This window comes from Pongo pygmaeus, chromosome 5 (genome assembly GCF_028885625.2).
Source record: "Pongo pygmaeus isolate AG05252 chromosome 5, NHGRI_mPonPyg2-v2.0_pri, whole genome shotgun sequence".
Classification (NCBI taxonomy): domain Eukaryota; kingdom Metazoa; phylum Chordata; class Mammalia; order Primates; family Hominidae; genus Pongo; species Pongo pygmaeus.
In genome coordinates this window covers 132,642,287-132,669,435 of record NC_072378.2, presented here as the reverse complement: position 1 = coordinate 132,669,435, position 27,149 = coordinate 132,642,287, and the positions used below count along the sequence as shown (strand labels likewise).

The 27,149-nt window shown below is 37.7% G+C and overlaps 1 protein-coding gene across 2 annotated transcripts in view; it reads left to right on the top strand.

Moving 5' to 3' along the window:
- The window catches only part of MOXD1 (monooxygenase DBH like 1), a 127,760-nt gene that overhangs the window by 51,358 nt on the left and 49,253 nt on the right, over nucleotides 1-27,149 (top strand). For both annotated transcript variants that reach the window (XM_054492895.2, XM_054492894.2), the window contains exons 5-8: nucleotides 20,725-20,904; nucleotides 21,204-21,306; nucleotides 25,209-25,375; nucleotides 26,434-26,625. In XM_054492895.2, coding sequence (XP_054348870.1) covers nucleotides 20,725-20,904; nucleotides 21,204-21,306; nucleotides 25,209-25,375; nucleotides 26,434-26,625 — 642 coding nt within the window. The remainder of the gene's footprint in view (nucleotides 1-20,724; nucleotides 20,905-21,203; nucleotides 21,307-25,208; nucleotides 25,376-26,433; nucleotides 26,626-27,149) is intronic.

Sequence of the window (27,149 nt, the reverse complement as noted above, 5' to 3'; positions counted from 1 at the left end):
ACTTATGTAACCAAATACTACCTGTGCACCCGTAACCCTTGGAAAAATAAAAAATAAAATAAAATAAAAATAAATAAGGAGAAAATACACACAAGAGTTACTGTGGAGGTAGAAGATGAAAGACTTGGCACCTTCTTTGATGTTAGGGGTTAGGACTTTAGTAAAAATCCAAAAAGAAATGCTGGTTTAGCGGGGAGTGAAGACAATGCAGTCTTTTTTGGAACCATTATCATAACTTGATTTATATGATCTTTTGTTAGATTTCTTCCTTTATCTGCCAAGAAAAGAGATTGGCCACATTCCTGAAACTGTAAATTTTTCTTTGAAAACTTATGCAGGTTGTGAATTACAACATTTAGATTAAGTGTGTTTTTTATACAATATGGAATAAATCACCCGTGTTTTTTATGTTTTCTTCATATGTACATCCATTTTAATGTAGTTTTTATGGCTGCATACCTGAGAATATTTAAACTCTGATAAAAAGTATTAATTGCAAAAGTTATTTTAGGCTTAACTTAAAGGAGATGTTGACAAGTTTAGGGAAAAAAACAAATCAGACTTGTTAAGACTAATGACCCCTGCGTTTGTCCTTGGCACCCACCTTGATCTTTGAGTTCGGCAGGTAACTTCAACATTTGAGTACACAGTGGGAACACTGAAGTGCACTGAAATGTACTGGATTAAGTCAGGGTGAAGATAAATAGCAAAGTAAAAGTGACAGAATCCTGGGTGGTTGTTATATGAATGGTTGTTATATGAATGATGTTACATTATTTTTTCTGTTAACTTTGCAAATTAAATAAAATGCAAACAATCAAATAAACCCAAAGATTAATAAGACAGTTGCCTTCCTCTCAAGAAACCTACATCTATAGGAAAATACTTTTTTATACAGTATCTGGAAAGCAACAGGAGATTTAGGACCTTTGAAAAAGTAAGTCAGTGTGAACCTCTTTACTAAGATAAACAGACTTCCTGGAGTCGGGGGTATCTACCTAGGATGCAGATTCACCCACGGACTTGAAGGCCAGTGTTTATTTAATGCAGCCATAGCCTGAGTTTAGTTTGTTTTCTCTTTTTCATGGAACTGTTCTATAAATGAGAACTTTTTAAATGGGGGCCTCATGTTCAAACACATGGAGAATAAGAAAGAAAAAAAAAGAAGAGTGAGAACTAAAAAAGTCATCCACTCCTATTCATTTATTTGTTTAACTTTCATGACTTATAAAAGACTGTATTTCTTCATTGTAGCAATGGTTCACCACAAATTCTGCAAGAAGTTAAGCATAGTCTTTTAAATATTTTTGTTAACCCTTTTCCTACTAGAGGGCAACACTCCATAAAATAAATCAAATAATTTTTTTTTTTTTTGAGGCAGGGTCACACTCTGTCCCACAGGCTGGAGTGCAGTGGTAGAATGTTGGCTCACTACAACCTCCACCTTTGGAGTTCAAGCGATTCTCCTGCCTCAGCCTCTCAAGTAGCTGGGATTACAGGCACCCGCCAACACACCTGGCTGATTTTTGTATTTTTAGTAGAGATGGGGTTTCAGTATGTTGGCCAGGCTTGTCCTAACTTCTGACCTCAAGTGATCTGTCTGCCTCGGCCTCCCAAAGTGCTGGGATTACAGGTGTGAGCCACTACACCCAGCCCAAATGACATTTTGAAACAGTCCTACAAAATTAAAGTACAAAATTATTTTGAACCTTATTTTAATTCCTTTTCTGACCATAGCTCCCTCCCTTGTATCTCCACTGTATCCTGTACAGATAAGAAGGGTAGACAATCAGTCACCCGGAGAATGAAACTTAAACCAGTTGGACCAGGGTGCAAATCTAAGCCTGCCACTAAGAATATGTGTTAATTTCTTCAGTTTACTCAATTGTGCCTCAATTTTCTTGGTTGCAAAATGAAGACAGTAATACCAGTCTCAGTGTCGTATAAAGATTAAATGTGATAACTTGTGTAATGTCCTTGGTACGTATAAACACGCACAAATGATAGCTATTATTGGTATATTAGCACCTTTTTTAGTGGAATTTATCTTTTACTTGACCATAAAACTTTTAACTCCTTGACAATTGATCCAATTGTGCCTTAGATCTGCAGCCTTGGGTACAGTTTCTTATAGTGTTTAGTAAATGCTTGTTGGATGAGAGACTCAAATCTAGACTCAAGCCAATAATGGGGAGTTGTAAACAATGTTCAAAAAAATTATTTTGTTCCTGGGACAAATGCATTTTGAATGGGTGGCACTGTGGATTATGCATCTAGTTAATCAAAAAACAGCTCTGCTGTGCTACTTGCAGATAGTTCATGGAAGGGGCAAAAAAAAATATGATTTAAAGACCTGGACTTATTATCGGTTCTAAAGCAAATTTATTTTGTGTCTTAGAGACCACTTATCATAAATTTCTCCTACTTTCATTACCAGATAGAACAGAACTTACTTTGCAGGCATTTAAAAGGCCAGTGAATTCTAGACCTTTGGATAAATACCAACATAGAATTCTGCATGAAGCAATATTATTAATTTGTATTGCCCACAATTAGATTTAGCATAGATTTCTCTATGCTCAGAGAAATAAAAAATGTCATTGATGTTATTCCCCTGCTCCTGGAAAAAAAAGATGGGCCATTTATTACATTTTTTATTAAATAAAATCCTTAAATTATGATGAATAAGTGCTAAAATAATATACTTTATTTAAAATTGCCAAAACCATGACAAATTACTTATAAACACAGGTACTAGAAATTTCAGGATATGAAAACTTTTATTAAAAGGAAGTTAGTTTAAAGACATGCATATTTAAATTGGTTATTTTTATATGTAAGTTATATTTTACTAAGTAAAAACCTAAGTTTTTTTCTTCTAATTTGGGCTCTGGTATTTTATCATGAGAGTCATGTGTTAGTAATTAAGTTCTGCCCTTTCTTGGATAGAATTATTAGGCCTTGAAATCATTAAAAAAAAAAAAAACCCCATCCCCCGCAACAACAACACAACAACAAAAAAACAGACCCACAGCTATAACTTCAAAGGAGACCAAAAAAGCAAAATATAATCCAGAGAAACAGAAAATGTTTGATACAGAACCAAAGAAGGGTCTTGGTGTCTTTGCTGGGATCCCCCCGTCAAGAGACGTAACTGGGTGGAGGTAAAGCCACATGTACTGGCATCTGTCATTTGGTCTGTCAATCTTGACAGCAGATTTAGGTTAAAAAAAAAAAAGACTCCTTTAGTTATTCTAAAGGCCTAAAAACTCAGAGGATATAATTGGGTTTACAGAAGAAAACTCTGTTGTTCTAGAAACCCAGCTCAAAATCCTTCCTAGTCAATGATTACTCTAAATACAAATTTTACATTAAAAAATAAGAGGAGATAAATTATGTTGCATTGACTCAGTAATAGGGAAGTAAATATTTTCAAAGGTTTTTGGAGACTATTATCTAATTAAGTATGATAGCTTACCACAAATATAAAATGAATGTAATTTTCAAGGAAATATTATAGACAGATAATGGATGGGGATTATGAGAACTAACATTTTGAGAACTAATAGGATAAATGCTTTATATATATGCCCTGCACTATATGGAATTCTTTTCTTTTCTATTCTTTTTTTTTAGAAGAGGAAGAAAAACTTACCAATTTATTTTATGAGGACAGCATTATGCAGATAATATAGCCAGACAAAATCATCACAAAAAAGAACCTACAGACCATTATTCCTCATAAATGTAGACACAGAAATTCTCAAAAACACTATAACACTGAATCCAACAACATGGTAGTATTTTTCTATGTTATCTGCTACAAATGTTATTTTAGGCTTTTACATTTAAACCTAAAATTTACCTGGAATTGACATTTTATAGTTTATAGTGTGGGGTAGGAAATGACACAAGATGTTTTTCGATGCCACTTCGCAAGCCAGAAAATTCTGTGGCCGATGGAACCTCTGCTCATTTGTTCCCATTGCCCCACTCTGGACCGTGGCCCCTGGGTTGGCCTGGCCCTGCTGCTGCTTCCTGTTACATGGGGCAGCTGTGTTACAGCTCCTTTTGCACCTGCTGTTTGGCGGGTCTCGGGTGCTTGTCCCATGTCCAAGAAGAATGAGATTACTTGGACAACTGAAGAGTCAGCAGGGTGGAGAGTTTTACTGAGTGATGAAACAGCTTTCAGCAGAGAGTGAGACACGAGTTGGGCAGCCCATTTACCCAAAGTCGGGTAGTGCTCCCGACTCAAAGGTGGTCAGTGCCCCAGTGTGGCTGAGTCTGGGACTTTTATGGGTTCAGAATAGGAGAATGTGTGTGGATTGGTTTGTGAGTATGCAAAAAAGGCTAAAATAAAGACACCACTCAAAGGTGGTACAACACTGTAAAACACCAATTAGGGAAGGGTAGATATGTGTAAAATAGGTGAAGGGTGGGGATCAATCAAAGGAAAGTGCGCCAAATGGGAACAGAGGTTCTAAATCCAGTCCGTGGATTTATCCAAGACTTGTGGCTTGGTTTTCAGGCTTTAAATTGTCTTTAGTTTGAAGGTCAGGTTTCACCAGGCACCTGCCCCTATCTGCCTAGGAATTTGTCTGCCTCCTGCCACTATCAGAGTCAAGATTGACTTTTTTCCCCCATGTGAATAACCAGCTGACCTCAGGTCATTTACTAAGAAGACTTTCTTCTCCTTTGTGGAATTTTTTATCTCATGCAATCCTCATGATCACCTTGTGTGGTAGGAAACAGAGACTCATACAGCTAATTAAGTTGTCAAGTTGTCATGGGCCATTCAGTTAGTAAGCAACGAAACCAGAATTTTTAAAAATACACTATAAAAGTAATATTTGCTCACTGTAAAAACTCAAATATAAAAGATTGTAAAGTAAAAAGTAAAATGCCTTAACTTCTATTAATACTACTCAAGTGTCACTGCTTATAAAGCCATCATAAATATTTTCTTGTATTTTTCTGAAATTGTCTATACATATGAAATCAATACCTTTATGTCTATTTCTGTTTATATTTTCATTCTTTCTCTTAATAGATATAGAAAAAACTTCATATATCTTATATGTATATCTAACTTTCTTGTTTTAACTTTTAGATCCCGATAGGATAACACTATGTATTTTGACACTTGCTTTTAACATTTGACAGTACCTTTTGAAAAATGTTCCCCTTCAGTACGTATAGATCCATTTTATTATTGTATGAATATCTGAATTTAATATAATTTAAATAACAATATTAAATTATTTCCAGTTTTATACTATTATATTCTCTCTATTCAAATTGCCTATTGACAGACTTTTTAAATGTTGCCAAACTGATACGTGAATATTGCCAATCTGATAGGTATGTCATTATTGTTTTCATTTCAGTATATTGAATTCAGTATATTTATTTAACACCTTTTTGTCTGTTTGTAACCATGTGGCTCTCTTTTCCATGGACTTTTATTTATTTATTTTTTGATACAGGGTCTCACTCTGTTAACCAGGCTGGAGTGCAGTGGTGCAATTTCGGCTCACTGCAACCTCCGTCTCCTGGGTTCAAGTGACTCTCCTGCCTCAGCCTCCTGAGTAGCTGGTATTACAGGTGTGCACCACCATGACCAGCTAATTTTTGTATTTTTAGTAGAAACGGGGTTTCACCATGTTAGCCAGGCTGGTCTTGAACTCCCAACCTCAGGTGATCTGCCCACCTCAGTCTCCCAAAGTGATGGGATTACAGGCATGAGCCACCATGCCCAGACTTCCATGAAGTTTTGATTCATGTATTTTGCCCATTTTCACAATTTTGTTTTTTGACTTGTTTTATCAGAACTTTTTATATTAAGGGAATTAAGCCTTTTGTTTGATATAAGTGTTGCAAATAATTTCTCCATTATTTTGGTAATTTAATGTTTATTTATCTTTCCTTAGTTTAATGTTGCTTTGAATTTCTTCCGTTAATCTTTACTTCCCCAGGATAGGAGGATGGGTCACATAAAATAAAGTTGTAGTATTCAAGCATTTTTTTACCGCATAGTTCTGTCTCCCTTGCCGTTCTGTGATGTGGAGTTATGTTCCTGTATATTGCCCATTTCTGCAGTTTTTCATCCTCCATAAAACATGTTGGTCCATGTGCATCTATCTATCCTGCATAAGACTGGCAGAAATTCAGATATACTCACCCCTTTGATGTATTGCTGAATTGAAGCACATGTATTGACCGAAAGAAACAAACAAAACCACCAAAAAACTATTGGAAAACTTATCTGAATCATTTTTTCTGCAGCATGAAAAAGCAAAATAATATATATCTACTCTGTATGAACTGTATGTGCATTTGACTCTATGAAATGCTGGTATTTGAAATACAGGTTAAACTAAAAAACAATTCACGTATCATTTAAAAACAGCTCATACCTATAGAGATGTATGCAATAGCATGTCAAAGAATAGCAAGATCTAATCTTCATGTTATGTTTTCTTAATTACACACACACAGACACTCATACACAAATAACAAAGGCTTTAAAAAAGTCAGCCCTATGTAATGAATTGGCAGCAAGTAGTAAAACAATGAATTGTTACTCCAACTAAGGAGAAAAAAATTTGCATATGAAATAATTGAATTCAGTAAAAAAGTTATGTATGTGATAAACTGTACAGAACTTAGTATAGTTTTAAACTAATGTTTACAACAGATTATGTGCTAGACACATTTCTCCTTTAGTTTTTATAATAGATTAAAAGTTGATTTGGGCCAGACGTGGTGGCTCACACCTGTAATCCTGGCACTTTGGGAGGCTGAGGCAGGCAAATCATGAGGTCAGGAGTTTGAGACCAGCCTGGCCAGCATGGTGAAACCCTGTCTCTACTAAAAATACAAAATTAGCTGGGTGTTGTGGCACATGCCTGTAATCCCAGCTACTTGAGAGGCTGAGGCAGGAGAATCGCTTGAATCCGGGAAGCGGAGTTTGCAGTCAGCCGAGATCACGCCACTGAACTCCAGCTTAGGCAACAGAGTGAGACTCCATCTCAAAGAAAAAAAAAGCTGATTTGTATTTCTATTTTATAACTAAAGTAACTGAGTTTCAGTAAGGTTAAGTAATTTGCCTCAAGTCACACAACTAGTAAGGGGTAGACCTTGGATTCCAAACCAAGTCTTTGGCTTTAAGCTACCACATAGTACTGCCTCCTGAAAGAAGTTCTGAGCAACAGGGCAAATGTGAGCCAAAATAATCACACAAGCATCCAGGAAAAACAAAAATTGAGCTTTCAAAAATGAATAGGATTTAAATAAGCAAAGTTGCATAACGGGGACTTATTGGATGGGAAAAACAGCATGAATGAAATCGTGAGTGTAAGAATGAACATAGTGCATAAAGGGAAGGGATTTCTATGACTGAAATTCATGCATATGGGACCACGGGGGTAACATGCAGCTAATGACAGTGGGCCCTGAATGTCAGAAAAAGAAGTACTGACTTTATCAGCTACAGGATGGGCAGTGTGGAGCCATTGAATATAATTGGTCAGATTAACAAGCTGAAAAGTGCGATTTGGGAAGATCATCTGCTTGGGATATAGAGTGTTCTCCAAAAGGCAAGTTACTAAACATGTCTTAGTCTGTGTTGCTATAACAAAATACTTTAGACTGGGTAATGTATAAAGAACACAAATGTATTTCTTACAGTTCTGGAGACTGGGAAGTTCAAAGTCAAGGCACTGTCATTGGTGTCTGCTGTCTGGTGAAAGCTATTGTCTGATTCCAAGATGACACCTTGTTGCTGTGTCCTCACATGGTAAAAAGTAGAAGGGCATGAGAATGAACCCAGTCTTTCAAACCCTTTTGTAATAGCCTTAATCCCATCCATGTAATCACCTCTTAAAGACCCTACCTCTTTTTTTTTTTCTTTTTTTTTTTCTTTTATTATTATTATTATTATTATTATCATACTTTAGGTTTTATGGTACATGTGCGCAATGTGCAGGTAAGTTACATATGTATACATGTGCCATGCTGGTGCGCTGCACCCACCAACTTGTCATCTAGCATTAGGTATATCTCCCAATGCTATCCCTCCCCCCTCCCCCCACCCCACAACAGTCCCTGAAGTGTGATGTTCCCCTTCCTGTGTCCATGTGTTTTCATTGTTCAATTCCCACCTATGAGTGAGAATATGCGGTGTTTGGTTTTTTGTTCTTGCGATAGTTTACTGAGAATGATGATTTCCAATTTCATCCATGTCCCTACAAAGGACGTGAACTCATCATTTTTTATGGCTGCATAGTATTCCATGGTGTATATGTGCCACATTTTCTTAATCCAGTCTATCGTTGTTGGACATTTGGGTTGGTTCCAAGTCTTTGCTATTGTGAATAATGCCGCAATAAACATACGTGTGCATGTGTCTTTATAGCAGCATGATTTATAGTCCTTTGGATATATACCCAGTAATGGGATGGCTGGGTCGAATGGAATTTCACCATCACATTGATGATTAAATTTCAACATAAGAATTTTTGGGGGACACATTCAGACCAATAGCAACATCCAAGAAGATAAGTAGATGACTATTGATATAATTCCTATAGGATTAATGAGAGATGTGGATTAGGATGATAGCTATGACTAAAAAACAACTTAAAGTACACTTTGGAGATGAAAAATGGGAAATAAGATGAGTCTTGTTGTTTTAGCATGTTCTAAATACTCATTGTTCTCTTAAAAAAGTGTTTTTCAAACACATTATAGAACCAGGCTTAGCTATTAGTTATTTTGGGAATGCTTTGTTTTATATGTATATTTTTCCAGATAGCCAAATTAAAATTTCCACCTTAACCTATTTCCCATTTAGAAAAAATAAAAGAAAGTGTTGCTTGCTGCCAGTGCTCATTTCTCAGAGCAAACAAGAAATGGGTTAATCCAGATTTGAGTAGTCACCTCAGCCTTCATTGCTTGTCTGAAGACGGGAAGAAACAAAAAAAGGGTGATTGAAGAAAATAATTGTCATTGACAGTTATTATCATCATCAAACCCATTTTTATTTCAACTGAATGTTGCTTGGATTTATTTGAAGCAAATCCCTTAGCCTAGAGGTTCATGATATTTCAAGAGCTGTAACTTTCGCCAGGCGCGGTGGCTCACACCTATAATCCCAACACTTTGAGAGGCTGAGGCAGGCGGATCACGAGGTCAGGAGTTTGAGACCAGCCAGTTTGAGACCAGCCTGGCCAGTATGGTGAAACCCCGTCTCTACTAAAAATACAAAAATTATCCAGGTGTAGTGGTGCGTGCCTGTAATCCAAGCTACTCGGTAGGCTGAGCCAGGAGAATTACTTGAATCCGGGAGGCAGAGGTTGCAGTGAGCCGAGATCATACCACTGCACTCTAGCCTGTGTGACAGAGTGAGACTCCATCACAGAAAAAAAAAAAAAAAAAAAAAAAGAGCTGTAGCTTCATTTTGAGCTTGCCCTTAATATTGTATTGTCTTCATCCTTAGGCTATTTTGCCTCATGGTAGAGAAATGGCAGCACAGACTTCTGATGTAGCACAGTTTCTCTTTCACATCCAGAGGAAAGGAGAGGATAGCTTTTAGCTACCATGTAAAAGTCTACAGATTCCTTGTGATTGGATCAATTTCAGCTCATATCAAGGATGGGATTACATAAGTGGGTTTAGGCCACCCAAGGAAGTTAGGGATCATTCTTAGCCAAAAGATGTAGCTCGGAATTTCAGGATTCCTGATAGGAAAATATTGAGGAATTGATGCTGGAAAGCAACAGAAAATGATTATTCTCTAGCTTTAGCTTCTCTACTGTTCTAGAATTTGATCCATAACTCTGTCAGATTCACGTGTGATGCACCATTATTTCCTCCCTCAGCACCTAACAAAGAGCACATAGTATGTAGATATAAGTGGGGCTTTTGTTGGTGGGTGAGGAGTTGTCAGTTGAGTCCAAGAATGAACATTCATTCATTCATAGGAACATCTCTTGAACGAAAACATTTTTAAATCAAAGTGATAAGGAAAATTTATACTTAAAACTATATATAAACATACACGAGTGAATGTAGATAAGTTTCCTTTGAGAAAAGAGGGATGCCATATTTCTGAAAAAGATCTCTGTAGAGAAAATATAGCTAAGTCTTATACATAAAAATTAGAAAATCAAATCCTTAATATATTGAGATGGCAATCACCAATATATATTTCATGATTACATAGTTTGCAATAACATTAATATTTATGGAAATATTTTTGCCTGAATATTTGTGACATACAAGCCTTAAAATTAGATTTTGAAATATTGGAACTTGTGAATGGATTACTTGTATAGATTTACTTGTTGTCTGTGAGTGTAAAATGTTAAAATTGCATTTAAAAACTCAGGATCCAACTTAAGATAGTAATACTAGTACTGTTGTTTGAGCACCTACAAGGTATCTGTTGCTTCACATGGACCAGCCATTGAATGCTTAAATAATCTTATAAGTAAGCCTCATTATCACTAATTTACTGCTAAAGGAACTGAGTTAGTGAGAAGTTAAACAACAAAGAAATAGAGATAGAAAATAATAAAGCAAGAATCAAACCCAATAAAATGTGTTCCAAAAAAAATGTTCCACCATTATGCTGCTTGTCTTATTTGAAATGTATCCCCTTGAGATGTGGATTTATGTGCAATTGATTTACTAAGGAAGTGAAAGGAGAAAACACTGGATCAGGGATTGGCTGGTGGGGAGAGTAAGGCTAGGGAAGAAGAAGCTGACCAAGAGTGTGATTCCGTTGCAGTTCCAGCCTCAACCCAAACCCATGGAGAACATGTCCCATCTGGGCAAGGTTGCTGGACATCCCCATCTCCATACCTTTCACCTGCCCCAGGGGAATGTATACTTTGTGGCACTAGTTCTCTGCAAGATAGTCCTCCGAGGAAAGTTGCAGATGCAAGTGATTAGAAATGAGGAACCTAGAACAGAACCTGGTGGTGGGTGCACAGAAAAGGCTCCAGGGATCTGAAGTGTTCTTGGTAGAGCACTGATGCTGTCCCATCCGTGACCCTGCTAATAAAGATACGAGTATATCACGTGGTGGTTAGGAGCACATTCTTGATCCAGACCGCCAGCGTCAAATCTGGACTGTGACACTGGGGCAAGTTTCTTAACTGATATGTGCTTCATTTTCTGTATCTGTAAAATGTGGAATAATTCTTTTACCTAAACACATAAGGTTGCTTTGAGGATTAAATGAATGTATATATTCATCTAGTCTGTACATAGACTAGAGCTGGATTGGAAGCACAGCGATTATCATGTGACTTACTTATGGCATGTCCCATAGCTGGTTAGTTGCACAGCCAAGATGGGACCTCTGGGACACTACTACTTCTTGCTGGCTATATATGTATTAATTTAAAATTAACTACTTCTTGCTGGCCATAGATACATTAATTTCAAATTTTCATAAAGTTCTAGGTGATCGCTGGTGTACTGAATATCTCAAGTAATTGAAAATTAATATATATGCTAATATAGGGACAGAAGGTACCTTAGAGTTCACGAGTAATCTATCAAAAATTCAAACAACAATATATACACTAAGCATGCTGTGTTATAAACTGTCTTAAAAGTAATGTTCTGTTTTGTTTGTTTTTATATTCTTGAAGTGTTTGGCCAAAGGACCTAATTCATTCATATTTAAAAATAAATGACTGTAAATCATAACATGTTACCTCTTTCATCAAGTCAAATAGGCTTAATCCTAAGCGCCTAGGTGGAAATTCAGAAGTCAGTAAGCAAGGGAGAAAGACATTGGTATGCAGTAGAGGTATGTAGTAGAGGAAGTGATTCTCTCCCAACATATTACTCTTCAAGGGCATTTACTGAAGTAACTATTTTTAACTTATGCAGGTCCAATTAAGAATAGTAAATAAACTGGAAGAGTAAACAAAAGCAAAGTATTTTATGTGGCAATGTTCCAATGTGAAGAAAAAAATTTCAGGTAGCACATGCATGATCGCACATACATATTGATGAATTGATGATTTATACTTATTTGTGTTTGATTATTAATCAGGACTTTTATTTGCAAGTAATAGAAACCCAAGATGAACTAGTTTCAGAAAAAGAAAGGAATGTATCAACTCATTTATTAAGAGGAAAACTTGAGTAAATAAACCACAGTTGGCAGAGATGCAACTGGTTTCAGGAACGGCTTCAGTGAAGTGTTCGAACTCTGCCAAACCTGTCTTATCTTGTCTCTGGTACCTCTCTGTGTGCTTGCTTGATGGTATCTCACTGAATGCTGGCTTCTTTCATGTGCTGAGAAACATCATTCCTGGAGGTTGCTGAACCTCACAGCTCATATTCAGCTTCTAGAGGAGGTTGAATTCTTTTTCATCGTTTGAAAAGTTCCAAGATAGGCTGGGCACCCTTCCCTGAACTGACCAATTGTGGCTGACAGGGCAAGGTTGTGTTTGAAGATGGTAGACGCATGAGAATTCGGGATTGCAGTAAGGGGTGAGTTATTTCCCAGAAGCCTCCTCACCCTCATTTCTTCTCTTTTTCCTTTTCTTCATCTCTTTCCCACTTCATCTCTTCTTGCCATCACCTCATGCGCTTTAGCTGACAGGTCCATTCATGCTGTGGCCCCTTGACTGTGGCCCCTTGACACCACATCAGCAAGTCAGGATTTGCGTTGCACCCTTACCTTCTTCAGAGTGGAGTGTCTGTGGTGCAAAGATGCCATTTCCTTGTTAATTTTGGTTGTCTCTCATACCTCAGATATATTGTCAGGCTAAAAGAGCCATTCCTGTTAGGGAGGAGGATATGGCAGGAGACATGGAGAGAGGGGCACATACATCTGTGCTCTCATTGTCACATGAGCATGTCAGCATGATCATATGCTCATCCATCTACATGGTTAGTTCTGGCTGAAATGTTCCCATAGGCAGCATCACTTTAGGAGCTAGCTGACCTCTGGATAACTTTTTTCAGAGATGGATTATGAGCTTTTATGTGGGCAGCAACTTGTGCCTCAGGTAGGTATATAAAGCTGGGTGCCAGGAACAAGAACAGGCAGGAAGAAAAGTGATGGGAATTTACAAAATTTCCAGCTCATTACAGATTACACCCATCACCTCTCTCCTTTTGTTTTAGTTTTGAATTTATTGAGTCACAAGTTGTTTTTGAAGAGCTATGTTCCACTCGTCCACTCATGTTTTAACAAGCAAGGAGCCACAGGTTAAATGGGTAGAGTTGGAAGAATGAGTACAGAAAAATTGTTCAAAAGGGTGCTAGTAACCTACCTGTGTTTCTCACATATTGCTGAGTATAATCAGACAAGACAAGAAAGGTGCTTTCTCCCACTTTACCCCCAAAATTAATAGCTAAAGCATGACACACATATATTTAGCTATAAATAAAAAAACCTATTTAACTTCAGTCATGTATGAGAAATGTGTATTTGTGATGAGTTGATGAGTTCGTGTCACAAACAATGACAGGGACAATCATGACCTAGGTATAAATGTACAAATCTCCAAATTTTTGGTTTGTGGTAGAAAATTGAGGATGTATGGATTTCCTAGGGCTGCTGTAATAAATGGCTGCAAGCTGGATAGCTTCAAACAGCAGAAATGTATTCTCTCACAGCTCTGGAGATCAGGAGTCTGAAATCAAGATATAGGCAGGGCCAGGTTCCTTCCAAAAGCTCCCCTTCCTTGCCTCTTCCAGCTTCTGGTAGCTTCTGGCATTCCTGGGCTTGTGGCAGCATCACTCCAATCTCCGCCTCCATCTTCATGCCTCCATCTTCTCTCCGTACGTATCTATGCTGAATCTCTCTCTCCTTTCTCTCATAAAGACACATGTCATTGGATTTAGATCCCACCCTAATCCAGTATGATCTCCTCTCAACCAATTACATCTGCAAAAACCCCATTTTCAAATAAGATCCCCTTCTGAGGTTCCAGGTAAACATGAATTTTCAGGAGATGCTGTTCAACCCAGCACAGGGGAATCAAGCAAAAAAAAAAATGTTTCTTTCAGCCAGCATTATTGTTTAGGTAATTGGCTATTTGAAGCCTCCAAAACCATACGGATTTTTGTTTGCCAGTACTCAGTGTCTTTCACAAAAAGCCCTTTCTGAACTGAAGCTGTTTTCAGGGTAGGTGCTGGTGAAGAAAGATCAGCAGGTAGGCACAGTTTTGTCAAAGATCTCATTCTTTCAGTCACTGAAGGGAAGTATACATTTCCCCTAAGATTTTCTTGCCTCAAATTCTGAAACATTTTCTTCGTTCTAAATTCTAGGAAATTCTGCAACACATAGAATTTTTTGGTCTTATCTCTGTACCCAGTCACTTGGTCTTCGGTTCTCTATGTCTCATCCCACCCTGTATAGCTGAAGTTAAGTAGAATAAGATGCCACCAAGTGTAGATTCTTTGAATCATTTCATTACTTTCTACATTGTAAAAAATGAATATATAGAATGGGTTGCTGACATTTAAGATTTTTTCAATCACATTGTGTCCTTTGCATCAAATTCTATCCCCCCAGCTCTGCCCTCAGGCAACTACAGAGTGGATAGAAATGCTTTCCTCTCTCATCAAAATAATGAAGACATTTGCTGAAAGCTGATTAGGAGTTGTGCATAGATTGGGAAAGGTTTTAGGATAGCCACCTCAGGGAGATGAACAGAATGCAGAGCAAAACCCAAGAAAGATTGACATTCTGAGGCAAAAGTGTGAGTTATGAACTTTGAAGTCTTATGCGAATACTTGTATAAAGTATATCTCCAGTGTCCTTAGTGGAGGATGAGAAGGAGCAGATTACAGGAGAGAGTCACCATTTGAGCATTTGGGTCAGTTGTGAGTGCTGGTGAGTGATGAGTTCCAGTGACCTCCCAGGAGAAAATGGCTGGCTGAGCAACTGGAAAAGTGTGAAAGAGCTAACAGGAAAGGAAAGAGGCACAGAAAGAGAATTTCAGAGGTAGTGTACTCATGGGCAGGGTGTGACAATGGGATTCAGTAGCTGAAGTGGAATGCAGTATAGTGGAGATAATCAAGAAACTAAGAGGCAAATGAATTTAATGATTCAGCCTCATTGATGTTGGCTTCATGGAAAGGGTAGTATTCATTTTGTTTCAATTCAATAAATAGTTATTAAGCACTCGTTATGCTGCAGGGGCTATGTGAGGCATATTTGACCTGGATAAAGTGCGTAAGAAGAGATGATGAGGTTAGGAGAAACGGTCATTGCTAAGGTCAGCTTTATGGTCAGTGTTAATTTCCACCTTGGTTTTGGCTACTCTTGAGCAACTGTTTACTGTTGTTCTCTTCTTTTCTTGCTGAGATATCTCAAGTGTATCCGAAAGCTCCAGTTACTTGATCTAACGGGGGACTGTTTTCCTCTTTAAAACATTCTTTCAGGTTGAAGTCTTTCCCTTTCTATCTGTGTTCTGGTTTCTGGGCTGTTCCTTTAATACACACAGTAGTTAATAAATAACCCACAGCTGCCAGGCCCTCCTTGCCTGATCTGTTTTGCCATAGGAAGGTAAGCTCACGGGCCTGTCACCATTCCGGGTCTGTACACCCCATCTTTGTACAAGAATGTGGGATCAATAACAGTTTGATGTCATCACGGGAATTTCCATGTTTGTGTCTTGCCTCCTCTTCCATATGCACTGCTTTGTATTTCTTTTTATTTATTTCTTCTGCCATCATACAGCCAGGCTACAAGCAAGATTAAATTAAATGTTCATTCCAGTGTCAGGAATACCAATATATCTATATTTGTATACTTTCTATGGCCATGACTTTCTTTAATAATTCCTACAATTTTAATATTTTTGAATAGAGGCAACTTTTGGCATTCCCCCTGTGATTGTGATAATAATGTGAATGTGTGAAGTAACCAGAATAAGGAACACTTTTTAAATGCTACCTTTAATGTACTGATACATTACAGCATCAGCTGTTTTTTTTTGTTTTTTTTTTTTTTGAGACGGAGTCTCACTCTGTAGCCCAGACTGGAGTGCAGTGGGGCGATCTCAGCTCACCGCCAGCTCTGTCTCCCGGGTTCATGCCATTCTCCTGCCTCAGCCTCCCGAGTAGCTGGGACTACAGGCGCCCGTCACCATGCCCAGCTAATTTTTTGTATTTTTAATAGAGACAGGGTTTCACCTTGTTAGCCAGGATGGTCTCGATATCCTGACCTTGTGATCTGCCCGCCTTGGCCTCCCAAAGTGCTGGGATTACAGGCGTGAGCCACAGCTCCCGGCCCAGCCTCAGTATTTTTAATTAAAAAATGTATAACTCTATCATCATTACAAATAATGTAATAATACAAAAGCAAAAGTCTTGTCTTTCTGTGGACAGTTACCCAGCACATCAGAAAGTCGGGTTAGTGCAGCATTCAGCCAACAAGCAGGAGGCAGCATGGAGCTCTGTGTGTGCCTCACTCTGCTTACTCAGATGCTGCCTTGGCTAAAGAAGAATATCATAACAGAGTTTAAAACACAAGTTTGTTGACTGCTTAAAATGTTTGTAGAACTTGTTGTGGGAGCAGAAAATAACGAGCAGCCTCCATCAGGGGATTGGTAGCAGTGCCCTGGCTTGATCAGGCTCTGTAAGCATGGCATGAAGCATTGTGGGCAATCCTATCCTGTGCTAAGCATTTGAGCCAATGGCCCTGTCCTGCACTGATCATCAAAGTACTCCCATTTCCTCAAGTTGTACCCTCCACTAAATAAGTTATGTCTATCCTTAAGGACATTCTTGGTGTCTCACTTAATATCCCCATGGTGGTCTGAAAATTTCCTCTCTAGAAATTATTCTTCTATTTTTCAGGAGTTTGATAGGTAATTTTTTCTCCCATATTATCAGCCTCTTAGTTTATATTTATCCTTACATATCATTTCCTAGCACTTCTTTTTCTTTCTTTTTTTCCCTCTCTTTGCTCACATCCTTTCTATTTTGCCAAGGGCTTGCTTCTTCCAAGACTTTTTATCCTCTCCTCCCGTGATCAGTACCCAACTTTGCAGCAAGGTTCCTTGTTGTTTTATGGGTTGGTGTTTTTGCTTAGGAAATCCTCATGTTTTAGGCTGCACCCTCAATCTGTAATCTGAAGGTCAGATTACTGTTTAATTCTTCTTGAAGCCCTCATCAAGTTTCAAAGAGAAGCCTTGTTATTTGCCCTTTGTAAGAAGGAACACCTTGAAAGGCCATGGGTCTGTCTTCTCATCCTAGAGGCCAAGGGGCACTGGGACTGGAGTGGCAGGGAGGCCAGGAGCCCCCTCCCCAGGTGTAAGACTCCCGGTCTGGCACTGCACCTCTGAGGGCATCTGCATGTGGGGGTCCCTGCTAGTGGCTTCCAGAAGCACCTTCTGGCATTGGCTCCCGAGGTCATCACGCTTGTTGATGACAGCTGTCGGCAACTTGCCTTACTGAAGCCTTTCATCCTCCCTCCCACTGGCAGCAACTTCCAGGGTCCTTGATGCATCTCCAACATGCTTCCTGCAATAATGTGTAGCCAGTAGGAAAGTACAGACTTTGGGGTCAGACTAGCCTGGTTTAAAATCCCATCACCATTTCCCAGCTGTGGTACTTTGAGCTTGTTGTCTAATCTCTGAGTTTCAGTAAATCTATAAGATAAGGATTATAACATCTTTCTTATAGATTTGTTGTAAATATTAAATGAAGTACATAGAATGATTCATATGTGGCTAGTAGATAGTGGGTCTAAATAAAAGGCAGATGTTATTATTATTCCAGGGATAAATTGGTAGCTTTGCAGTTTGGTGTTAGTTTTAGCACTTCCTGTGAAGACAGAAAAAAAGCACTTGCTCTTAAAAGTTTCTTTCAAGCTGTTTATTTGAAGCTCCCCAAAGTCAAGCACCACCCAGCATCACACACCCTTAACTCCCTCTTCCTCTACTTCAGTGAAGGCCACTAGTTTCTGAAACTGTCATGACAGTAACCAACTCTCCTTTGCCCTAATGGCTTCTTCCCAACATCTACCTTACAGAGCTCAGTACAACCTTAAGGTTCTGCCTGAATTTATGAGGTACTTAGCAAAAATCTCACATGTGCCTGAGTATTTTACTATTGACATCTTAGCAGTGCCCTGTCCCCCGTGGAGGACTGAGGAATCCAAAAACGTCAAGTCTCAGACAGAAGCTCAAACTAGACATAAATATGAAATTCTTATAGAAATTCTGGGTTTTACTTCTGTGCAATCATTGTTATTATGCAACCATGCTTGAACAATAACTACCCTTTTCAAGCAAAATAGAAAAATGTCTGCCTTCAGGCCTCACGACATTTTAGAGACAAAACAAGTGCAAACAAAACTGTGTGCAATGTTTTTTTCATGAATGTGATGTTGAAAATGTACCTGAGGCTTAGGTGTGGCATGACTCACTATGTAACACAAAAGAAAACTGGATTTAAAAACTGGAATTTCTTGGCTGCCCATTCAGACTCGACCCACTATATACCATTTCCCCCCTTGCTTAGATTTCCCTACAGAAAAGAGAAAAAAACTATGGAGAAAATGGAAAACAAAGCCGTAGGAGAAAACAGCTGAAAACACTTCATGTAAATGTGCATGCTGAAAGTAGAGAGCAAGCAAGGATTTTAAAATGCAGTGCCTGAATTTGAGTAGTTAGGACTAAACACAGAAGTGTTGATGAACTCTAAGGCTAAACTCTTGGATATTTAGCAGCACACCAGGGCTACTTTATCAGCTGAACAAAGATTCCAAGAACTCTGAGGGGAAAGAAAAAAGAACCCTGTAACTCTGCGGTCCCCAGCCTTTTTGGCAACAGGGAACTGGTTTCATGGAAGACAGTTTTTCCATGGACTGGAGGATGGGGGAAATGGTTTTGAAATGAAACTGTTCCACCTCAGATCATCAGGCATTAGTTAGAATCTCATAAAGAGCACACAACCTAGATCTCTCACATGCACAGTTAGTTCATGATAAGATTTGCACTGCTGTGAGAAGCTAATGCCACTGCTGATCTGACAGGAGGTGGAGCTCAGGAGGTAATGTGAGTGTTGGAGAGCAGCCATAAATACAGATGCAGCTTTGCTCACTTGCCCATTGCTCACCTCCTGCTGTGCGGCCTAGTTCCTAACAGGCCACGGACCAGTACTGGATTGGGGACCCCAGCTGTAACTGATGCAACACCTATAGCCCACCTACACCAAGTACGAGGCTCCATTTGGTCTGCATATAGAATCTCTGGGATGCTAGGGTGTGCTTTGCTCATTCTGAGTTGATTCCTAGGTTCTTGGACTAAAGTGGGCAAGTGTTATGAAGGGAACTAACAGAGCAAACAGTGGAAGGAGCATGTTCATGTGGACCACGCTTTCCACATTAGGACCAATTTCACTGCCCATTCTACTTGTTTCTAGTTTTCCTCTTTTAATTTGATCAGTGTCACAAGAGCACATAGCTAACAATGTTTTTTTTTCTCTTCCAAATTCTAATAATAAAATTGTTATTGGCTTTTGATCTTAATCATTAAAATAAAAATAAAATGTGCAAGGAAACTTGCAGCAAGTTTCCTTGTTGTTTCATGGGTGGATTTTTTTTCTTAGGAAAACCTCATGTTTTCGGCTAAACCCTCAATTTGTAATCTAGAGGTCAGATTACAATTTAATTCTTCTTGAATTTTGTTGATGATAAAATCACCAGTAAAAATAATTGAGCCCTAGCCTTCTTCTCAGCACCATGCATTTATAGAGATGAATGAGATCTCACCTCTTACCTCTGGTAGGGATGGGTAAAGATAACATTTTGAGATGGAAGAGAGGAAGACTAAGAGCATTTGTGCCCACAGCCTTGACTTCTTTTTTTCTATGTGAAAAAAAATTCTATAAAGACACATGCACACGTATGTTTATTGCAGCACTATTCATAATAGCAAAGACTTGGAACAAACCCAAATGTCCATCAATGATAGACTGGATTAAGAAAATGTGGCACATATACACCATGGAATACTATGCAGCCATAAAAAAGGATGAGTTCGTGTCATTTGTAGGGACATGGATGAAGCTGGAAACCATCATTCTCAGCAAACTATCACAAGGACAGAAAACCAAACACCTCATGTTCTCACTCATAGGTGGGAATTGAACAATGAGAACACTTGGACACAGGGTGGAGAACATCACACACCAGGGCCTGTCATGGGGTGGGGAGGGGGGAAGGGATAGCATTAGGAGATATACCTAATGTAAATGACGAGTTAATGGGTGCAGCAAACCAACATGGCACATGTATACATATGTAACAAACCTGCACATTGTGCACATGTACCCTAGAACTGAAAGTATAATAGTAAAAATTTAAAAAAAGTGGGAGGGAGGAGGAGGAAGAGCAAACCTGGGAAAAAGCAAGCAATTTTCAGAACAATTGCTCTGCAGAATGGGCAAGGGACACGACAGTGAATTAACAACCAAAAAAAAGCCGATTAGTAAAGTCCTGTTTCTTGGAGTAAATGGTTATCTCATCTTTGTTGTTGCCGTTGTCATCATCATATCTTTACCATTGTCACTGTCTCCAAAACAAATTAGACTTGAACTACACAACCTTGACATAATTGAGAAGAATATCCCTTTGAGAAACTGATAATAATTTATGCTAGTTTCATGTTTGTTGTGGGATGTTGTAGGGTGGTCTTATTTATTGTGTCCTCCCTCTCATTTATGTTCGTGTAGGTTGAGCCAGTGATACAGAGAGGCCATGAGAGTCTGGTGCACCACATCCTGCTCTATCAGTGCAGCAACAACTTTAACGACAGCGTTCTGGAGTCCGGCCACGAGTGCTATCACCCCAACATGCCTGATGCGTTCCTCACCTGTGAAACCGTGATTTTTGCCTGGGCTATTGGTGGAGAGGTGGGGCTAATGATTACTGAGATGTAACACAATTAACTGATCATATTTCCCGCCACAAATATGATTCTAATTAATACTTAGAAGTAAAGCTTTAACACTACTTTTGATATGAAGGTGGCTTAACTCCATTTTCATAGGAAGGGATTCTTTCTTTAAGTCATTTTTATTTTATTTCATCAGTTGTAGATGAATGGGGTTCCAGAGGATTGAAATATCCTTGAAGATGGCTGGTTTTTGAGTGGAATAGAGCTCTCAGGGACTTTCACAGGACATTGTCTCATGGCATTTTCCATATTTAGGGCTTTTCTTATCCACCTCATGTTGGATTGTCCCTCGGCACTCCATTAGATCCGCATTATGTGCTCCTAGAAGTCCATTATGACAATCCCACTTATGAGGAAGGTGAGTTTATTGTTCATATGTTTTGTTTTACCTATGATTTTTATAAACAGTTTTGTACCTTGTAAGTCTTGTCTTTAACAGAGTTGAAACAAAATAGCAGCCAGTGTTAGAAGGAATTAACCTATACATTTGTCATTCAAATTAGGATACTTTTTAAAGTGAAAGTGGGTACTATTTATAATTATACTGTAACAGCAGGCATTAACCAGCACCAAACCAGGTAAATGAGCACACGCAGTCGCTAATCTTAAAAAACACACTTGCATGCTACCTACCAGGAAATAGAATAATAGACTTTTCCTTTGTGATGTAGATTAGTCCCAATACATGGTGTTTATGGAACATTTTCTTTCTAACTGCACGTGAGAAAAAGTTACCATTTATTATACTAAAAAGTGTAAGCATTTTGTTGTGTGGTAAGCAAACCATAGATATACTCAAAAAGTACTTATGCAGTGACACCGTGTAATATGATACTGAAGTAAAGAAATGTAAGGATGTACATTTTGTTTCTGAAATCATTTGTATGATATTCCAAATCTCAAAATTGATAGATTTAACATGAAATTATCAACAGAAGTAACTCCAAGTTATTATTTTATATTGACTCATGCAATTTTTCAGCAAATGCTGAGCTCCAACTATGTGCCAGATCTGTGTTTGAGGATATAATGTGAGTGGAAAATAGATGCTGTTCCAACTCTTATGGAAATTGTAGCCCAGTGGGAAAGAGAGACAATCAAATAATCACAGCAATCATATGAAATTATGTATATGCCAATTGGTCCAAAGGAGATATCTGACACTATGAGAGTATTTAATTGGTGACCTAATCCAGCCAGAGGTATTGTGGTGGTGGGGATGGGCTAGAAAGTCTTCATTAAAGAATCAAACTGTTCATCTGGGTGACTGCAGATGCTGAAGGGTTAGGGTGCAGTGAAGAAAGATGCCGATGAACCTGCAGAAGAAGGCTGAAGCAGACCGTCTAAAATCTTGTAGGGCCCATTAAGGATTTTTACCCTAAAGACAATGAGAAGCAATTGAAGAGTTTGATACAGTGGAGTCAAATGTTGAGATTTGTATTTTGAAAAGACCACTCTGGCTGCTGCAGCATGAATAAGAGATTTTGAAGAGAGGACACGTGGTGTGATATTTAAAGAGTGATGTTTCTATAAAAGTAGATGTTAAGCTATTCTATTTGTGAGCAAGCCAATAAAGTATCTTTTTTTACCCTAAAGTAATTAATAGGAAATAGTTTCTCTCTGAATTCACTTTGATTTCCACCCACCAATTATATCCCATACTCTGAACCATGAATCTATGATAAAAGTTTAAAGCTTTCATAAACCAAGCAAAATAACCTATTAATAAATTCTAAAAGTTAGATTTTCCATGAAATCATATGTGACTATAAAACATAAAAATTGTCATCACAATAACAATGGGATTAATTATTGAATATGTCTTATATTGCAACTTTTAAAAAATTTTTACATTTTTGATTTTAAATTATTAATAGAATATTTTATATAATGTATAATACTTCTCCAATTGGAAATACTATGTGAACTACTTCTTCCTTTTAGTCTTTATTACAAAAGTAGAAGGCTTAATTTATTTGCCTTCTCTGTTGTCAATTAAGTTGGCTTTCTCATAGTTTCAATGTAAAAATGAAACATAAGCTTATTTTCCTAACAGGTTAATAGAGAACTCAGGATTTTTAGTACTTTCTATTTTTATTCATGTACATAATTAGACCAAACTTTAGATTATAGTAATTTTATTTTTATAAATATAATATAATACAAATTTATGTTTCCAGAAAAGTTTTTTAATAATCATTTTATATTTGCTTAAGAAATTATTACTTTATTTACTAGATTATCTATTAATGCTCCAAACAGCTAATGCAACTAATGAACCTAACTATACAAAATGCAACTGGAATTTCTACTTATATTTTTTTCCCTGTCAAACTTATAAGGAGGTAGATCCCAAAAATATAAAATACAAAACAAAATTTTGCAAGATGTGTCCAGAGAAAATTCTAAGGTCAGTATAGATGTTCTACATTATCATGCTTATTTGTATCTGCACTGATAATAACACAAAAGGAGAATTGATTTTTATGATTTATTTGTTTAACAATTGATTGAAACCCTGGTAGATGTGTGACCACTGTATGTGTGATTAGCTGCCATTTATTGAGCACCTCATTTGTGCCAAACACAGTTTTTAGAACTTGGTGTTTAAGCCACACATCACCCTTATGAGGTAGTAGTGCTACTATTATGGCCATTTTCCATACTGGAAAACTGAAGCACAGATTAGGTAACTTTATGTCTTCATCTGTTCTGTGCTGCTATAACAGAATACCACAGACTGGGTAATTTATAATGAACAGAAATTTATTCCTCACGGTTCTGGATGCTGAGAAGTACAAGTACAAGGTACTGGCATCTGATGAGGGCCTTCTTACGGGTCATAACATGGAAGTAGGCTTCACATGGTGGAAGGGTAAAGACAGCAAGAGAGAACAAAGCCACTTCTGAAATAATGGCATTAATCGATTCACAGGGGCCAAGCCATCATGACCTAGACACCTCTTAAAGCTCTCACCATTCAATATCATCACAATGACCATTAAATTTCAACAACATTCAAACCTACTTTTTGGAGGGGATAGACATTTAACCATAGCATTTGCCCAAGGTCACATAGCTCATACTCAGCAGAGCTGGGATTTGCATCCAGGTTGGTCAGCTCCAGAGTCAGTGTCCTTAATTGTCACTTCACAGTGCTTCCTTGTGATGACCCTGAATATCTGAATAAGCTGGAGTCAACAAACACATAGCAAATTATTTTATGTTCACAATTACAAACTCATGAAGCAGGAAAGGAAAGCTTGGATTTTTTTCCAAGGCTGTTAGGGAGGTTGAGAGGTAAGAATTTCCTGGGATAATTATTGAAATACTTAATTTAACGACTTATTACATCCGAAAAAAATTAAAAGTAATGGATATCTTCTAAATGTGTGTGTGTGTGTGTTTGTGAGTGAAGGGTATATAACATGCAATGAGGAATATTTGATATAAAGACCTTGTGTTTAAAAATGTCTTAGAAATAGATTAAGCTGATTGATTTAAATGAGACAAGAAAGGAAACTGAGGGGAAGGAATCAATCTGTTAGTTACTGCAGAAAGAAGCCAATTAATTTCCAAGTTAATGAAATGAATTTATGAAATGTTTGGGGCTCATACTCTCCCTCCCTGTAATGAATATGTCATAACAACAAGTGTGTCTTATTCATCTGTCATCCCCACAATGCCTAATGGAGTGCTATTTACATAATGGATTCTTAATGACTGTGTGTTGATTGAATGGCTGTTGAATGAAGAAGAAAATGGTGACAAACTTTAAAGAAATAAAGTGAATCTTTAGTAGTGCTCTTCATCAGCAGATGGTTTCTAAACTAAGGAGTTTTTACCTCAAAGTAAATGTTATAGAACTTCATCTCGAAACAATAGAAAATAAAAGTTTTATTGAGTTATTTACTCTATATTCTAATGAATGACTTTAGAATCTTCATTCTGTCTTCATGTTAGATAATTGTGGGGTATAACAGCCAGATAACTGAAACATTTCTCTTGTGGTATGCTGTGTGAGTTCACAAAGGTTGCAGGCAATATGGCTACTCATCTTTTAACTCTTGTTTGTGAAACTGAATGTTGTCTGCCACTAATCTCTGCTTGTATTCCTTTCCCTCATGACAGTTTATGGAAAATAAATAAACCTATTTCAACAGAATATGAAAACTTTAAAAAATTCAAACCAAGAATTTTCTTGGGAATGAAAACATTTTAAGAACTGAAACTCACTTTAATTATGTGCTTTTGTTCTAGGCTTAATAGATAATTCTGGACTGAGGTTATTTTATACAATGGATATAAGGAAATATGATGCTGGGGTGATTGAGGCTGGCCTCTGGGTGAGCCTCTTCCATACCATCCCTCCAGGGATGCCTGAGTTCCATTCTGAGGGTCACTGCACTTTGGAGTGCCTGGAAGAGGTATGCAGCATCTGAGTCTGAGCTGCTCTCTGCAGATTCATCAATGCTCTTAGAAACTGTGGTGTGAAAAATTCCGTGCATGTTTATTATCAATTCCTTTCTTGTTGACACACTGTGAAACCATTATTGCAATTTTAGTGGGACTTTTGACTGCTTTTTTAAATCTTGAAGCTACAGGAGTAGAACTCTAAAGACAGAAATAGTTGGCAGGGTGTTTTTCTTCTTACTCCTACCTTTTTTGTTTGTTGCATGTTGCATGCTTTATATCATCTTTTACAATTTTGACCTTTGTTTATGTAGTCTTTTTCCTTTCTCTAGTTTACCTTTTATTCATATTGATTTTTCCATCATTTATTTTCATTTTTCTCTGCCTTATAGTTTCCTTCCCTTCCTTCACCACAGAGCAAAAATAACTAATATAAAAAAAAATTGGATAGGAGAAAAGTATAAGTATTTAGTAATGACAATTTTCACTTAAAGTTTTTTAATGAAAATATTTCAACATGGATCATACTCTTTATGAATTATACGATATTGTGGTTGAGGACAGTATGGCAGACTGGCAAAGTGGAAAGATTATGCTCTTCTGAGTTATTTAGGCCATAGTTCATAATTCAAATTGCCATGACCTCATTTACAAGCTATAGGACCATGGGCGATTCACTTAATTCCATTGACCCATTTTCACTTTCTTATCTGGAAAAGTGGGAATAATATTTCCTTTTAAGAATTTGGGTTTTCAGGTTACTAACATACTGGAATCTTTTTGCTAAGAGTGTTTATTGCCTCTTATCCTCCTGAAAGAAGGAAAAAGGAGGATAACATGTAGAAATGGTCTGGGAGGCCCCTTATAAGCATCAGCTCCCCTACTTTTCTCCCAGCAAATGTTGCTTCACAAGGAGAACACTGAACAATCCGAATTCAAACTGTCAGTTCAAGCATTCATTTAAATTGGTTTAGCTTTTTATCTCAGTTGTCCCTCCAAGTGTGTTTGAATGTGAACTGTCTGAACATGCATTAATGTGGGCTAATCAGGTCTTCCTCGATGTCCCCTGCAGGCTCTGGAAGCCGAAAAGCCAAGTGGAATTCATGTGTTTGCTGTTCTTCTCCATGCTCACCTGGCTGGCAGAGGCATCAGGCTTCGTCATTTTCGAAAAGGGAAGGAAATGAAATTACTTGCCTATGATGATGATTTTGACTTCAATTTCCAGGAGTTTCAGTATCTAAAGGAAGAAGAAACAATCTTACCAGTATGCATGTTTTTGTTCTTTTTCATTGACTGTTATAAAAGTCATGAGACATATCTGCTGAGATGTGGCAAAGTTTCTACTAGTGAAATGAATTTTTCCTTGCATCTGTATTCTTAACACCACCCACTGTGGGTGTTGTACAACCTAGGTGGAATGTGTTTGATCTGTTTTCCAAAATTGAAACTCATTTTTCTTATGATTCCTGGGAGCAATTCAAGTTGTTGACTGAAAAATAAAAACAACCCCAAACAAAAATCTCAGGTTCTGAGGACTAAACATTACCCTTTTTTTATACTTGACATTCCAGTTAGTGATTCTTTGGGTTGCAATTCCTGCGGTGGTCAAATCAGGGATGTCTTTATGCTATGTTGAAAAGATAGGATATTTTTAGAAGTTTCATTTTAGTAAAAAGGAATGTAAGGATAATTCTTTTATCTGATAAAGCTATTTGGATATAGCTAATTAAACTATGCTGTGTGATCCAGCTTGACACAATACTTGGGGTTATGGTGAAGGAGAGAAGA